Raw genomic sequence first — 16,332 nt, forward strand, 5'->3', positions numbered from 1 at the left:
AAACACAAAGTGTGTTCGTTGGGCAAACAGTTTGTAGTGCTGCTACTGTTTATTGAAGATCATTTCATCCTAGGAGATAGACGTCCAAATTCTGTGAGCACCCTAGAGATGATGAATCTATCTTAAGGAGACAGTGCTAAACACTAGACTTGATCACTCTAAGAAAATATTTTCTATAAGTATTTTCTGTTCTTAATTTTATTTTCTTCTCACCTTCTCTATTTCCATTTTCTGTTTAGTTTATGTAATTAAACAGATTTTGGAAACTCTTTCTTTTAATTTATTTCTTGCGTGTTTTGTTTGTTGTTGAGTGCACAAATAGAATTTACTTTTAATACAATGAAAATTGTCCAATAATATACAAAATGAATTCAGATTCTCTCCATTATATGAAATGGAGATCTCTAATACATAACTAATAAAACTTATATCTAGATATATTTTAAATTAAAAATTATCAAGGAAAGTTCTCAAACTTAAAATGACATGATAATTATAAATCATTGATTTTTTTTTTTTATTTATTTAGATGATGTGTTGCAATCTTATAAAATATTCATATAAAAGAGATGATCAAAATCCATATTTTACATTTTATATAGTTTACAAGATTAGAAATTTTACAATTTACCAAAGTGAAAATTTATAGTTCAACAAAATAGAAAATTTACAGTTAATCAAACGGAAAAATTTACACATACAACTTTCAAGATTGAGGGACATTTTACGGTTACACATAGATTAGGATCCAAAAAAATTCCCTGTATTGATTTGCCCAAACTTTTTTCCATTTTCGAATTGCGATTTCGTCAATGATAGTTTACAACAATAAAATGCACATATGAGACAATTAGTAGAAACACAAAGTTGTTTGTTAAGCTAGAAAATCCTCAGGAACCATTTACCCAAATTAATTGTGTACCTTCAATGCTAATAAAGTGCCAAATTCCCCAAATTCATTAACGTGTCAAAGTGGCAGATTGTTGAAATTTAATTTTAAAAATTAGCAATTTTAAAATAAATTCTTTTATTCACATAGAAACCACGAAAAGGCAAGATCCACCTTATGGTTTATGTGCAGAAGGCTATTTTATATCACCTATTTTGTTTTCTTCACCATTTTATATCATCAAGGTACGTATAGATAATGCTTGCTTTCATTTATGCCTTAATAATTAATCCCTAAACAAACAAGGAATCAATCATAGATATATCTATGTAGGCACTCAACATGGAGACAAAAAAATTGGTGACATAACATTTCTATTTCATAATAGGATTTTGTTGGGCACATGTTAAAAGGCTTTAAAAAAAAAAAAAAGAAGGTAAATTATGAATATATCTCCTAAACTTTATTTAAAATACAAATTATTCCCTGTGATTTAAAAAATTATAAATACCTCTTTGTTCGTTTTTTTTATTTAACAAAATTAACTAAAAAAATAAAATTCATAATTGCTCTCATATACAATTATAAAATTATTTAAATTATTAATTGAAACATATTTCTAACATCATTAAAAACTGTTAATTGACTTGATGATTTATTAATAAAAATGGCAATTTGTCATGAAATTAGAAACTTCAGGAGGTGGAATGTAATTCCAAAACTGCATAGGGTAATTCGTATTTTAATCAAACTTCAAAGGTGTATTTGTAATTTATCCTAAAAAATGAAAAATTATACAATAGTCCCAGAACACTACGTAATCATTCCCTCACTAATCACCATTCATTACGTTCTCTTATTTTCCTCAATCACCCAACACCTTCACCAATTACGGAGTACCACGTGACCGTACTTCTGAATTACCAAATAATAACTCAAAAAAAAATTAGGCGTTTTGCGTGGAAAATGAATGCAATAAATAATTTACAATCCTTTCAAGTTTGTTTAACACATCTCTGACGCATAGCTGTAGTTGTGTTTTCCAAGTTTTATAGCATACCCATGTAAAAAGAAAGCTCAAGAAGAGAAAAGGATGGAATGGAAAGCACCAAATGACAAGCGAAAAAGAGCATTGATCTTTGGGAACTGAAAACATCATTTATACATACTTACACATTTTTTTTCCTTTGCCCTACTGAAAAAACCTTTGTACCAATCTCCTACCATCTGTGCATACCAAGAAGGTAAAAAAACGAGCACTCACCTTTTGCAAGCTGCAGACAAAACCACTCACACTTTCCGATCATGGGGTTCCATAGTACCCGGCAATAATGGGATTCGACATTATGTTAGGTTATAAGGTAATCAGTAAAATGATATCAGCTTTTTATACTTTCTGTTGTCAGACTCAAGGGCGTGTGCCTCTGTTGTAATATATGTGTCCTCAGGCTACAATCCTTCGCCTGAGTTCACAAGGAAAATATAACCAATCATTCTATTAAGTCAAAGGAAAGGAAAATGAAAACTGAATTCCGTCCTTACCTGCAAGGCCGTTAGTGTGGACAAGAGATCTTTGCACTGATCAAGCAAACCACGTTCCTTAGCGGTTATGTTTGCAAGTTGAGATGCCAGAGAGTTCACTTGATCTACCTGTTAAAGAAATATAGTTCCAAACCCATTCAACAGATAAATCCAATATATGGCTGAAGAAAAATCACATTCACTGAAACGTCTAACCCAGCAAGTAATTCTAAGTTGGCAAGCTAGGTTTTACTCACTGTGTCATCATTAAAATTTTCAAGGAAATTACCACATTCATGAAACAGAATCACATCCAGAAATGGATTTCCAGCAACACATAAAATGGCAACAGAATTTTCTTTCCTTTTTCCTTTGTATATATATCTTTTGAAAATTCCCCCCACCTCCCAAAATTTAGGATTAGAATCATGAACGAAAACCCAAACACACGCGCACACACACACACAAGCACCACTCCAGAGGCACCAGTACAACTCTGTCACGATTGATATGTGACAATACAAAAAGATAAAGGGGGGAAGAAAAAAACAAAAAGAATTCACTAAAAACACATGGTATCAGAGGATGGGCAACGCAAACACCATGTTTGGCACGAGGGAAAAATTGAAGGAAGCAAGGGTGAGGAGAAAGAGGGGACGGAGAGGAAAAGAGATTAGAAGTGAAAAGCGGAGGGGAACCTTCCCTTTGGGCCTACCATTTCTCATCCACCCAAAAGATATGAGAAAAAGAGCCGGTCCTCCCACTAAAAAAAAGAAAAGTAAAAAAAAAAAAAAGAAAAGCAAACACTGAAGAAAAAGAAAAGAAAGAAAACTAAACATTTTTATCCTCAAAGTTCATTAAATCATAAAGGCATATAATTCCACTTCTTTTCACTCAACCAAACAGTTTAGATTAACACAACCCCATATTTCCTAGGAATTAGAACCTTCAAAAGACATGAATCTATAACACAATTGAAACCTCACACAGGCCCTCCAAATGAAATAAAAAAGAAAGATCTTTGACACAAAAGAGACTTAATACCTAGCACTCAACGATAATTGGGTGACAACAACTGACGCTTATCACCTGCAAAGGAGTTTACCTCAAACCTAAAAGAACAAATTACAACACTACTACCAGAAAAACAAATTTGTAAATATATATACATGTATATATATTTTGTTAAGTAAAACAAAATTGTAAATATTAAAATAGTAAATTCATTAACCAAATTATAAGAAATCCAACTCCCTTAATCCTATTTCCATTCCCCTCTCACAAAGCATAATAGACCACCCTTCCCATTCAAAATAGCCTCCAATACATAATCACATTACCATGGCTTTCACTTTATGTTGTTTTTAGTTATTTGAAGTACACATCCCACATATTTTTTACTTTGCTTTTGCCTCTAGGAATACAAATTTCACAATTTTATGGAAGTTATTAACCTTAAATGAAAATTTTGAGAAGATTATACATGTAATTATGAAGTGGAAAACCATAGAAGAGAACTTGAATCTGCCATAATTTTCCATTAAAGAAACTCAAGAACCAGTTTCTGTTGAAGCATTTTGTCTTCAGAACACCATCATAATTGTGACCAAATTTTGTTGACAATTTGCAGAAAAAAGTATGCAGGACATATGGAAGTCAGTGAGCATATTCATCACTATGCAAACAAAATCAAATTAATTTTGGTACTAGCTCTGCAGCTCTATATAATACACAATAATAGAAACTCAAATGCAAAGACAATGCAAAAAGGACATGATTGAGGACGGTGGAGACTACATTTACATGACAGAACACAAAAGACTTACTGAAGGGTTAAATGGAACCCTGACATTCTCAACAGTGACTGAATTTTAACAATGTAGCAACATTAGAAGCTCATCTGATATTACTTCATGCACTTGAATAAAGAACAATTCCAGTGGTCATATTATGGTTCTTACTCATACCATCAACAGTAAAGATTCAAATTGAAACCATGCACAATTATGGAAATCTTTGACTTAACTACTAAAAATCTAATTTGGACCTTCCAAATGTATGATACCTAATCTTTGACATACCTACTATGGCTAAGCATCATGCACACAATCTTCTCACCCAGCAGCAGGTCACAACCACCACACAAGATTTTCTTGTCGAAATGCGCTATAATTAAATTGCTCAATAGTGTGAAGCAAATATTTATACAAGTTTTCTGCTATAAATCTAAGCTATCACTGAATGTCCTAAAAATGTACCTGCTTAAGGTCCAATATTTATACCTTATCTTAACACTTTATCAAATCAATCAAAAAAATATGAAGTTAATAGAACTAATTTATAGACCAAATTTGAAGTTTACTGCAATTATAACCAAAAACGAAGATAATTAAAATATCAACAAGATTACCTTTGCCAACAAAGCGCATATCGAGGATGCCATCACTTGCATCACATCAACTGCTGAACTAATAGCATCTTTCACACTTTGAATATCTGCCTGTGCAGATAAAGATTCGACCAAAAAAAAAAGAAAAGAAGAAAAGGAAAAAACGATAGAGAGGTTTCTCAAAGCCCCATAAAAGCTATATTGTGTATGTATATAAAGCAATGGAAATGTCAATGCCCATTCAAGACACAAGGCAGGAGACACGTACCCTTGCACCACCAACAACTGGAAGCCGGAGAGTGCTGGACTCCAAAGCTTCAATAGCTCCTGACAAAGAAATGGAGTGATCCCTGTCAATAAGATCCCAATCATCCAAATGTAGCATCTGCATTCACTGAATACAATTAGCTCCAAAATAATCGGCTCAAAGCAGATGGGCAGAACAAAACAAATGAACCGTGCTAATAAACAAATGTGCATCTCGATTTGTGTCACCTTAAGAATATGAACAAAGAAAAAATATGACCCAATGATTTTCACTCAGCCCTCTGAGAACACCACGAGTCCATGACCATGGCATGGAACAATATTCAACCTGCCCACTCACAAAAAAGAACAACCTAGCATGACCGATTACATAACTCTTTCCCATGCATTAATCTTCCAGTTTTCCATATTTTCCATCTCTGCATTGGAAGAACAGATGGGTGAACCAGTCCTATCCTAGGGCTCAAGTCCAAAAGATTGCTTTTTAAGAAGACTTGAGTGATGGTGTTGGTTTGCACTTGTGTGTACAAGTACAACGGTGTAATTTGTGTAATGTGCATATGTTCATGCCTGCTCGTCAAACGAAAGCAGAATTAAAGAGAGATTCTTTGTATATTCAGCGAAGTGTCATATTTTAAACGTAGTAATAGAAAAAAGATGATGATCAGAAAAACTTGCATCAAATGAGATTTCTAGACCAACTGCATACTTGTCTACATCTATTAAAGACACAACTCAACAAAACAGTAGTGCCCCAATATCAAATTCAGCAAAGTGCTAAATAGACAATGACATGGCATTAATAGAACATGACTTTTAAAGTGGAAAAAAGACTTTAAAATAAAATCCAAGAGGCCCCATAAAAAATATAAGTCCATGAATTCATGATCTTACTTGTCCCTTGAGAATGGAGTATAGTTTCAAATTTTTCCGCAACACTTGTAACTCTACTCTTTTGGATTTGACCGAATGCCGCAATTTCGAGGTAGTCACCCAAGCATTGTATAGGCTTTTCTGATACACAGAAGAAGGTTTAGAAAAAGAAATGCCGCAGTATTTCATTATACTAGATGGAAAAGGAAAAAACAGAAGAAACAGATTAGCTACATAGTTATCCAACTTCTCTAAATCACATTTTGGTCTCCCAACTTACCAATGTTTGAGAAATCCACCTATAAATATGTATAAGGAATACGAATTATGTGTGAGAAAGAAAGAAAAAGATGTTCTCAATCTTAAATATTAGCTATGTAATACATTACTCCTGTCTAATTACAAAACAAACAAACAAACAAAACAAAACAAAACAAAACAACTGCTTTTTTGAAAAATGTGAAAGTTACAACCGTCATTTCATATCCAGGAACTCAAACATTTTCCCTCATATCCCTTGTCATCAATGGCTAGTTCATACAATTAAGTACCAAAATCTATTACATTTCTCAGGCCCATAACTACATCCAAGGTTCTGAAAAGCGGTTGCGGTCGCCGTAACGGTGGCGGTGGCGCAGTTGCGATTGCGGGGTATAAAGGCCGTAACGTAACGGTTGCGGTAACTGGAACCGTGAATTTTTTAATTTTTCGCACAATTTGAAAAAAACTTACCGGTACGCAAATTTTTTTTCCATTAACATATTTATTGGGTTTAAAAACAATATTGATCAATTTTTGTAAATTTTTAAGTATGATCTAATGTATTTCATATTTTTAAATCACTATAAACTGAATTTTTTACATTTTATTTTAATAATTAATGACTTTATGTTATACAAGAAATCAATCACTAACTATTATATATAAGATAAACAATGACAAAAGTAAGAGAATAAATAAAAGCCTAAATATACATGTATATATATACATATTTTAACCAAGCCAAATAGAAAATGACCACACTTCTTTTTCTTCTTATTATTATTATTTTCAAACAATATATAGATAGGCACACAAAAACAAAATGGTTAAGTGATAGCAGCTGAATAAAATAGGATAGGTCTTACAGCTTCAAACAAATCAATAACATGTTATTCATCTTCCCTCTTCTCTGTCTCTATCTCTTGCTTCTTCATCTTCTCTCTTTATCTTCCCTCCTCTCTTTATCCCTCTTCCCCCATTTTCAGCTTTTTTTTGTGTGTTTTTTCGAAAGAAGCAATTCGGAACCGTTACGTAACGGTACGTAACAGGCCGTTGCGGCTGTTATAGCACCGTTACGACCGCTATGGCAGCCGCTACGGCCGACACACCTGTGAATCTCAATCACACTGCAAAAGCGGCCGTAACGGGTGGCGGTAATCACCACAACCATTACGTAACGGCATTACGTAACGGTTGCGGCCGCTTTTTAAAACTTTGACTACATCACTTAGGTACTACTTTGTTATTCCCAAACACATTAAAGAAAAACATTTTTGAGAGAGAGAGAGAGAGAGAGAGAGAGAGAGAGAGAGAGAGAGAAATCTATTTTAAATCCAAAAAAGTATAAATTTTTTTGTAATCTTACAAAAATAAGGACAGAGAAGTGAACCATATATCCTTCAACATGAAGACAAGAAGATGAATAATATGCTAAGGTTGCCTTATTTACTCCTCCATGAGTCCTAAAGAACAGAAATTTAATATGCTCTTCAAATCATCCTACTTTAATAATTTCTCTTTATGATGTTTACTGAGATCTGAAAGCTTGCCAAGTTGCAAACAATTGAACAACAAAAAAAGTTGATCGTCTAGCCTTGGAATTCCTTGTAACTCTACAACTACTTGCAGGCATCAATTTTCTACTATTCAGATTATCTACCTAGGTTGCACCCTAAAAAATTACATGTTTAATTTTCTACGATTCCAGAATTCAACAAGTCAGGGATTATCGCAATAGATATCCAACAACCAAATTGCAATTTTTGGCTGCTCAAGCTGGACCACCTTCATTTGACTGTATTCAAAAATCCAGAGATGAAGCCCAGTGTTTACATTCCATAATTGGAAACCCAATAACACATCACTAAATCTAACAATAACTTTGTTTGTTTTATACGAACACTGTGCATAAACAATTTTCAATAATTCAGAAAACAAATTAGAAGTGTTCCTAAAATGAGTGTTTTCAAAAGCAAAAAAAAAATATCATAAATAGTTTGTCAACCAAGTCTAATATTCATCCAACTTGTTGCCAGAATGAGATTTGCTTTTTACTCACCAACCTAGTTCTTTCTTCCAATTGTGCTATAAGAAACCCAATAACACAACACTAAGCATAGTTGTCAAATCCGAGGTTGTCAAAATCGAAATCCTACATTGGACTGATGGAGGGTTTTACATAATCAGATGATAAAATCGGATCAAGGATCACAAAATGCTATCAAAAAGAAAATTACATTTCTTAAAGAGCATCAACCTAAATTATACTAAAGATAAGTGGAAAGAAAGAACATAATAGAAAACTTGGTTATTTGCAATTTTAAAAAGTGCGTGAAAAGAAAACAAAAAATAGTAAACAAAATTGAAAATAAAAGTAGATTGAAAATTCAACAGAGAAAAGAAATTTTTAAAAAAATGATAACTTTACATGTGTCATAAAAATTAAATATATAAAATTCTATAGTGGTAAGAAATAAATTAAAGAACCTTTGGACACCTTAAAAGAAAATAAAAGTGTATGCACAAAAAATAAGGAAATAAATAGAAAAAGAGTACACACATAAACAACCTGAATTATACTAAAAACAAGTAAAAAAATTTGAAAAATATAATGCTTTATATAAAATGTAAATATAATTTTATATAATAGAAAAGTCAATAGCAAAAGTATTACATTTCACCAAAAGAAATAAAAGTATACACGAAAAATAAGGGGGGCAATAAAAGAAATAGAAAAATAGCATCATATTTTACAGTACAATTACAATATAAAAATTAAAATTAAAGAAGGAGAAAGAAACGTATATAAAGTAAAAGAATTCCAACAAATCAAGATAGAGAATCAAATCGAAGGCTATTTTATTAAATAGCGAAAAGTAAAGAAAAAGAGCCAAATAATCTACTATGCAACGAGAGAGGGGCAGAAAGATATAGATACATACAACAAAGCATAGATGGAGGTGGAATGAGATTTTTAATTAAATTATTGCAATACTTGAATATCTATTTTTCTAGTTTACTTTTCTTTAGTCTGTTTTAATTTAACATTTACAATAAAATAGGCCATGCAAAACAACAGAATGCTTAAAAATTGAACCTGGCAGGATCGGATCGGGATTCCTTAATCCTATAAGATCCGACTATCATGATTGAAACATCCTACTTACAAAGGATTTTTTACATGATCCAAACAATTTTGCCTAAATGGGTCGTAAGATCTAGATAAAGAATCTTATAACCATAGTCAAATCAAGAACAGTATTGCGTATTGAAATCTTACTTTTGTGAATTAAGAATCAATAAGATTCGGTGCAAACTATTAAATAAGATGAATTGTATATATATTTTTAAAAAAATTGGAATAAATTAATTTTGACATATGTTATAAATAGTTCTTGGAAAGACATTGCCTATGTACATAGTAAGAGAACATGGATCCCAAATTTTTTTCAAAAACCATGATATAAGCTCACGACATTCGAAAAAGGAACTTAGAAATCCTATATAAGAAAGAATGAAGTACAATTCTTTAGTTTTACAGCCTAAAAAGTGTTTATGCTTATTGTTTTTTTAAAAAAAAAAAAAACAATTGTGGGACTATTGAGTTTGACTTTCCTCAACCATATAATATTGAACCATATTTATTTCAAAAAAAAAAAAAAACGATAAATAATTAATGGGTTTAATTTTAACCTTACACATCCTTATGGTATTTTTTAGAAAAAAATGACGGAAAAAAAAAAGTTAATAACATGTTGCGATTGAGTAGATTTGATTAGATCCTATTAAAAATCCTATAATTACCAAAAATAATAGCAAATCATACATAGTTATTGGTCATTTTCATTATAAAAAAAATATATTGTCAGAATTTGTCAAACACGATAATTTCAAAAGTTGTATGAATTGTAAAAACCGAATGAATTTGTATCAATCTTTGCATAAATCGCAAATCAAATAGTGAATTAAATTGAGACTCGTAAGATTCTGATATCAAAGACTATGACAATAACTTTGTTGTTTTATAGGAACACTAATATTCATCCAACTTGTTGCCACAGTGAAATTTACTTCACCAACATGCTTCTCCCCTCTTCCAATTAACTCAATGAAATGAAACTTCAATTCCACTCAGCAATGACACACCATCCCTAATTTTCCATTCTCCTCTTTCCTCAAATAGTCACCATCGAATAAACAATTTGAACATATTAAAACTTACATCACCAGCAGCTAGTCAATTGCCAATTGGGAACACATTCACTGACAAATATCATAAACAAACCTTTTTTGCCTCTGGATAATATCCTCCTACCATGTAAAATAGCTATTCCTTTTAAATAATTACTTACAGGAACATCTTCACATCCTTAGCATCTAAATTTCTTATTTTCTCAGGGACCCATGCCATCCTGAACCCCAGTATAAGCCTCATAACTGACAGTTGAATGAATATCACACCACCAGGTCTACCCCACTTAGTACCTTTTTTTTCCTCTTCTTCCACATCTTTCTCTCTTTCCTTCTCCATGCCTTCTACGTATTGAACTTGATTTCGTGATCCCTCAAGCACTACTTAGGTCATTATCTTTTACTGAGATGAAATAGTTGTAGCTGAAACAGAGCCAACAGTATTTCTAGCGTATTAATCAATTAGTTCATCCATGGGTTATCCCTTTGTCGTCTGATCTCTCTTCCAGTCATGCCATACATTTGTCACCTAGAGATGACATGGCACCAACTTGTAAACACTAGCAACTGATACTTTCCATCACACAATTGAAACCAAGGGATCCAAGTGAGCAAAACATGGATTTTATGCGAAGACAAAATCAAATTGAATAAAACCCAAACTATTGTACGCATCAATGACAGAAATATAAATGAATATATCAGGTAATCAAACCATTTCATCACTGCATAAACAAACTCGCACATGATAAAACAGAAGGCCAAAATACGAGAAATGAAATCTAGGAGATGTACCTCTGCAGTTACTTTCTGGACCAACATTGCAGCATCTGCTCTAGCATTCATAAATCGCCATTGCAAGTGCCGATTATATAGCAGCCTCAACAGATGTGCGTCAAGAATCCGGTTCTCCCCAACCTTCCCTCTCCTTACATCAGCAGCAAAGCTGAGAATCGACGGAGTGTTACTCAAATTATTATTATTCAACATGCTTCCTACACCATTCCTCACTCGAGACGGGCTCTGCATCCCCCTGGATGGAGAAGAGGCCGAAGATGTCACAACCTTGCTTGGGGATGCTGGCCGAACAGCCCCGCGAAGAGGTGATGAAATTGGACTGTCAATAAACGATTTCTTCATTGCACTGAGTTTTGATTGAGCAATTGTCTTCAACCCATTATTCTTTGACACTGGGGACCCTGGCTCTGGCAATCGCCGCAACCTGTTGGTAGTCTCTTGCCAAAACCTCGCAGGCACTATGATTCCACGAGTCCCTTCACGCACCTGAGAAACATTCCCACATTCTTGTACACCTCCAGTGCTTCCAGAAGAAACACTTTCGGTATCCAAAGCAACCAGATCAGAGGCTTCAGGAGATTTATCAAGCTCCGTATTAGTGGGCTGAACTTTCAATCTACCATTAAATGAAGTTTTGGTGCTCTCGATAATCATGGATTGTTGCAATGCCCTAACTACACTCCCAGATCCACCCAATTTTTTCTTCTCAACAGTACAATCCAAACTTCTTGTTAGAAAATTCACTTCCCGTGATCTCCCAGGCCACCGATGCTGATCATTAGGCTTCGAATTCTCCGTCTGATTCCTCACCGGCGTCGCTTTCCTCCTCTCCGGCGTCGCTTTCCTGGAACTACTGGTCGCCGGCGCCGGCTTCATCTTGCTAATCGGAAGTGAAAATGACTGTCCTTGAAACGAAACCGACAGACTTCTGGACGAATTGACCAATAGCTTCGCAGCAGCCGACATCTCACCGGCATTTCCCGGCGTATTCGGCCGCGGAGTCGCCGGCCGCCTCCGCTCCACCGATTGCGACCGCTTAATCGCCGCCGACGATGCCGGCATCGGCGTCATCGGCACCGTTCTTGAAACAAGCGGAGACGGAGACCGCCTCGAGGAACACGAATTCGAGGACGACGAAGTCGAATTCGAAGTCGTCGTCGTGGAAGTCGAAGACGTAGAAGAAAAGTATCGAGAAATAACTTCTCTCGATTTCGGTCTCCGAGTGCCAACCACGCCATTATCAGATTCTGAAGGTAACAACGGAGTCCTTTTCGGGCTCTGGAGAGCCCCACCTTGTGATGACACCTTGTAGATCGGCATAGCGGACACAGCAGCCACCATTATAGCTCAGTACTCGCTACTCATGACTCTCATCACTCTCAAACCCTAATTTCTGCCCAAACCTCTCTTCATTACTGAACCTATTTTCAAGAGAGAGAGAGAGAGAGAGAGAGAGAGAGAAAGAGGCGTTGCTGAGGCCTTAGAGTGAGAATGATTGTGTGGAACTGAAGTGAGAGATTATAGAGAGCGAGAGAGAGAGAGAAAGAGACGGTTTCTATTATGGAAGTTTGTTTTAGAGAGAGAAAATCGCCGGAAATGTGACCGTTAATAAGCTGGTGAAATATAGGCGGAAAGGGAAGAGAGAGAGAGAGCGCATAACCGTCTTACTAGTTCGTGTGATTTGAGCCAATACTGCGATTTTTTTTATATAGAATTGTATTTTGTAGATTGAATACTCATTTGTGAGTAAGTTTTTTTAATAATTTTTTAATATTTTAATTAAAATATAATATAAAAAAATTATTATGTTTAGAGTAATTTTTTTTTTTTACGAAAAAAATATATAAAAAGTAAAAATAAAAGAAAATTTTTAACTTTTTAATATAAATTTTTAATTTTTAATTTTTTAATAAATTTATTTACTTTTTAATTAAAAAAATCACTTCACAAACAAGATGTGAATGGAAGGAAACACGAGACTCGCTCGTTTTTAGGGAGGTGACGTGGGATGAGCGAGGGTAGTTTTGGAAAAAATGGGTGGAGTGGGTGGGGAATGTGACACATGGCAGCGATTTTGTGGGGGTTTAGTGTGTACGTCACCATGGCTCCTACGGAAAGGCGATGAAGAGGACAGGTGAAGCGAAGGAGATGTTTGGGGTTTGTGAACCTTCGTCTTCGGAGAGACGTTGTGTTAACGACAATTATTTTATTTTATGAAAAAATATGATTTTTTAAATTTCGTGCCGGGGTATATTTGTTTATGGTTTTTTTTTGTATTTTTCTGTTTATGGGATCTTCAATGTTGGAATAATTAGATTTTTTTAATTATTTGAATGTCACCGTTATTTCCGTTTAATGAATTGTATCACTTTCCCTTGTTCCAAGTGTATTATAAAAATATGGTATTAATTTAGAAAAATGTTAGAGGTCCTAAATTTTCTACTAAATAAATGACCAAATGTCTCACATGGGTGTGGGGCCCATAAAATTGCGGAGCCCACACCTATGTGAGACATTTGTTCATTTATTTAGTAAAAAATTTGGTATCCCTAGCATTACCCATTAATTTGTTATTGGTTTGAGAGAAGGAGGTCAACCTTACAAAAAAGAAAATTGTTTTGTTGAAAATATATTATCGGACTATAAGAATCTTATTTTATAGGATTAGAATAAAAAAAACTATTTAATTTTGTTTTATAAAAATAACATAGTCAGCTTGTATAATTTTATAGAGTTAAACTCAATTAACTATCGCCACTATATATCTAAAAAAATATATATAATTTATTTTATATTCCTAATCCAATGTTACACTTGAGGTGAATTGAAATTATATTCTTCCATAATTTTAGAATTTTATAAATGTTCATTATAAAACAAAGTACAAAAAATTTAAAAGAAATTACAACAACAAAAAAAAGACCCCAAGGTTTTTATCAACGGTTTAATTAAAAAAAAGTATACCTTAATATTAGCATGGTGATCTTTGAAAATTTCAAATGTTAAAGAATGTAACTATCATGTACTGTTTTGGTTGGGGAATTTGGGAAGGGATTTGGAAAGGGAAATGGTAAAGGTAGGTGAAATGTGAATAAATCATGTCTATATTTCACATAGTTTCACACACTTTTTCCTTTCCCTTTCCAAATCCCTCCCCAAATCCCCAACCAAACACAGCATTAGGATGCATATTTAAAATTTTTTAAAATATATTTTACATATAAAAACATGTAATAAAAAATTACAATAGACATTTTAAATTGTATTAATTTATGTGCCTTAACTACACGTTACAAAGTGAATTTTACATTTAAAAAATGGTCTAGCATCTTACTTTGTCCAAATAATTGACAAAAATTCACGAGTGATAACAATAATAAAGAAAAATACATAGTTTAGTTGTTTGGATAGAAGATTCAAAACTTTTAAACATCCAAAATGACAAAAATTGAAATTTAAAGGATTTGAACTTCTCATAGATTTTGCGTGAAAGTTTATTAGTATTGTTAGTTATATATTACATAGAATTTGCGGTTGAAAATTCTCCAACAATAATGACTTTTCATGGGCCATGAGAGTGACTGATCAGTGGACAAAAAGAGAAAACAAAATGAACAATGAGGTCAACTCACCTAACTCTTTTAGGACCCAATTATTTATTAAACAAGCAAGTCATTAGCTACATCATTAACCAAAGGTAAACAAAACTTTAATCAACCTTGTTAAAGTGAAAAGCATGGTTCACACACCACACCCCTTTGAGTTTTGGAAACTCCAAATCTCTTTTAAGTTAATTAAAAGTCACAATCACTTTGCTTGGTTTTCGTTTTTAGAAAATTCTACTTTTTTTATTTTTTATATTTTTTTTATTTTCACTTAATTTTTTTAATACTTTAAACAATTTTTTTTCAAAAAAAATTAGACACACCTAATATAAATACATTTAAAAAATATAATATTTGTAATTTTTTTTAAAAAAATCATTAAATACCAAAAATATAAAAATTCAGTATATTTTTCATATTTTGGTATATTTATTAATTTTTTAAAATATTTTTTCACAAATATTTTATTATTTAGATACATCTAAATAAGGTGCATCTAAAAAAAGAAAAAAAAATTATTTAAAATTTTTAAAATATTCACTAAAAACAAAAAATAAAAAACTCAAAAAATAAAAAACTCAATTTTAAAAAAATTGAATTCAAAAAACTGAAATCAAATATACAGAATAATGTTTAAAGTTTTGTGAAAAAAGATTTGGTTATTTAAAAGTCAACATCTCAGTTTGATATAAATAACAAATGAATGTTAATGAGGGGGAGATTTATGATCTGAGATTGGGCCGTGACGTTAGCCGGAGAGATTTGGGCCGAGGTATTGGGCTCCAAGATCAGGCCGTGATGTTGCTCGGTAATGGCAAAGCCCACATGGAACCGAGCTATCTGATCTCGATTCCGCGAAGGCCGGACAGGTGGAGGAACAGCCTAGATGAGGCTCCCCGGCTCACGTGTTGCAAGGTTGTAATGCACGCACCTTAACCCGATAGGAAGGCCTGTGCTTGGAGCTTGGCCGAGAAGGTCTTTGGCTGACCGGCGTTACCAATCTTCAGCTCAGCTTCGCCGGAATACAGTTGAGCACGGCTGGAATTAAGCCCGGTAGTAGGAAACTACGACATCAAATGCACTTGGGCATGTTCAGTATGGCCGTTGATAGCCGAGATAATGTTGCCCGGCTGCCGTGCTCCCAGCAGAGTGGGCTGGCAGTTGGGTTAGGTAATGTATAGCAAGATTTATGCTGACAGGTGGGATAACAGAGCCACGTGTCGAGAGACCAATGGGAGTAGATTTGGGGCGCAGAAGGGTATATAAGCATGTCTGCGCCCCCCATACGCGATACAGGAACACTTTGTAAGGAAATTCTTACACTCAAACACTCCTCTCTCTCTCTCTCTATCCTAAGGTGTGCGCTAACTTGATCGTCGGAGGGTTTTTCCGGCCACACACCGCTGGGTAGCTCACCGTTATTTGCTCGTAGGTCGATCAGACAGACTGGAGCTTGGAAGAAAGGAGTGCGGGCTTGCCTGAATATTTGCTCCCCGCACAATTGACGCCGTCTGTGGGAAACTTGACAGACAAAACCT

At 33.9% G+C, this 16,332-nt stretch overlaps 1 protein-coding gene across 2 annotated transcripts; it reads right to left on the minus strand.

Moving 5' to 3' along the window:
- Positions 1–2,002: 2,002 nt before the first annotated feature.
- LOC114270774 (QWRF motif-containing protein 2) lies at positions 2,003–12,900 on the minus strand. Of its 2 annotated transcripts, none has more exons than XR_003632035.2 (6): positions 11,187–12,870; positions 5,961–6,080; positions 5,068–5,126; positions 4,821–4,910; positions 2,432–2,539; positions 2,003–2,352 (listed from the first exon to the last, which is right to left on the minus strand). XR_003632035.2 is itself a non-coding variant. In XM_028212362.2 (6 exons), the coding sequence occupies exons 1-6, from the start codon at positions 12,528–12,530 to the stop codon at positions 2,269–2,271; spliced, it is 1,863 nt and encodes a 620-aa protein (XP_028068163.2). In that variant the 5' UTR covers positions 12,531–12,900; the 3' UTR covers positions 2,003–2,268. The 2 variants fall into 2 exon arrangements, 1 of the variants encoding a protein (XP_028068163.2); XM_028212362.2 differs by having other exon boundaries at positions 5,068–5,184; positions 11,187–12,900.
- Between the last annotated feature and the right edge of the window lie 3,432 nt (positions 12,901–16,332).

The sequence above is a fragment of the Camellia sinensis genome, chromosome 3 (assembly GCF_055761805.1).
Source record: "Camellia sinensis isolate YWXY chromosome 3, ASM5576180v1, whole genome shotgun sequence".
NCBI lineage: Eukaryota > Viridiplantae > Streptophyta > Magnoliopsida > Ericales > Theaceae > Camellia > Camellia sinensis.

What these genes read in the sequence shown, in the direction of transcription:
- LOC114270774 (XM_028212362.2), bottom strand. Translation starts at nt 12,530, where the DNA reads ATGGTGGCTGCTGTGTCCGCTATGCCGATCTACAAGGTGTCATCACAA. An exon ending in TCCAGAAAGTAACTGCAGAG is followed by an intron (nt 6,081 to 11,186) that starts GTACATCTCCTA and finishes TCTGTGTATCAG; the next exon opens with AAAAGCCTATACAATGCTTG. An exon ending in TATGCGCTTTGTTGGCAAAG is followed by an intron (nt 2,540 to 4,820) that starts GTAATCTTGTTG and finishes TTTCTTTAACAG; the next exon opens with GTAGATCAAGTGAACTCTCT.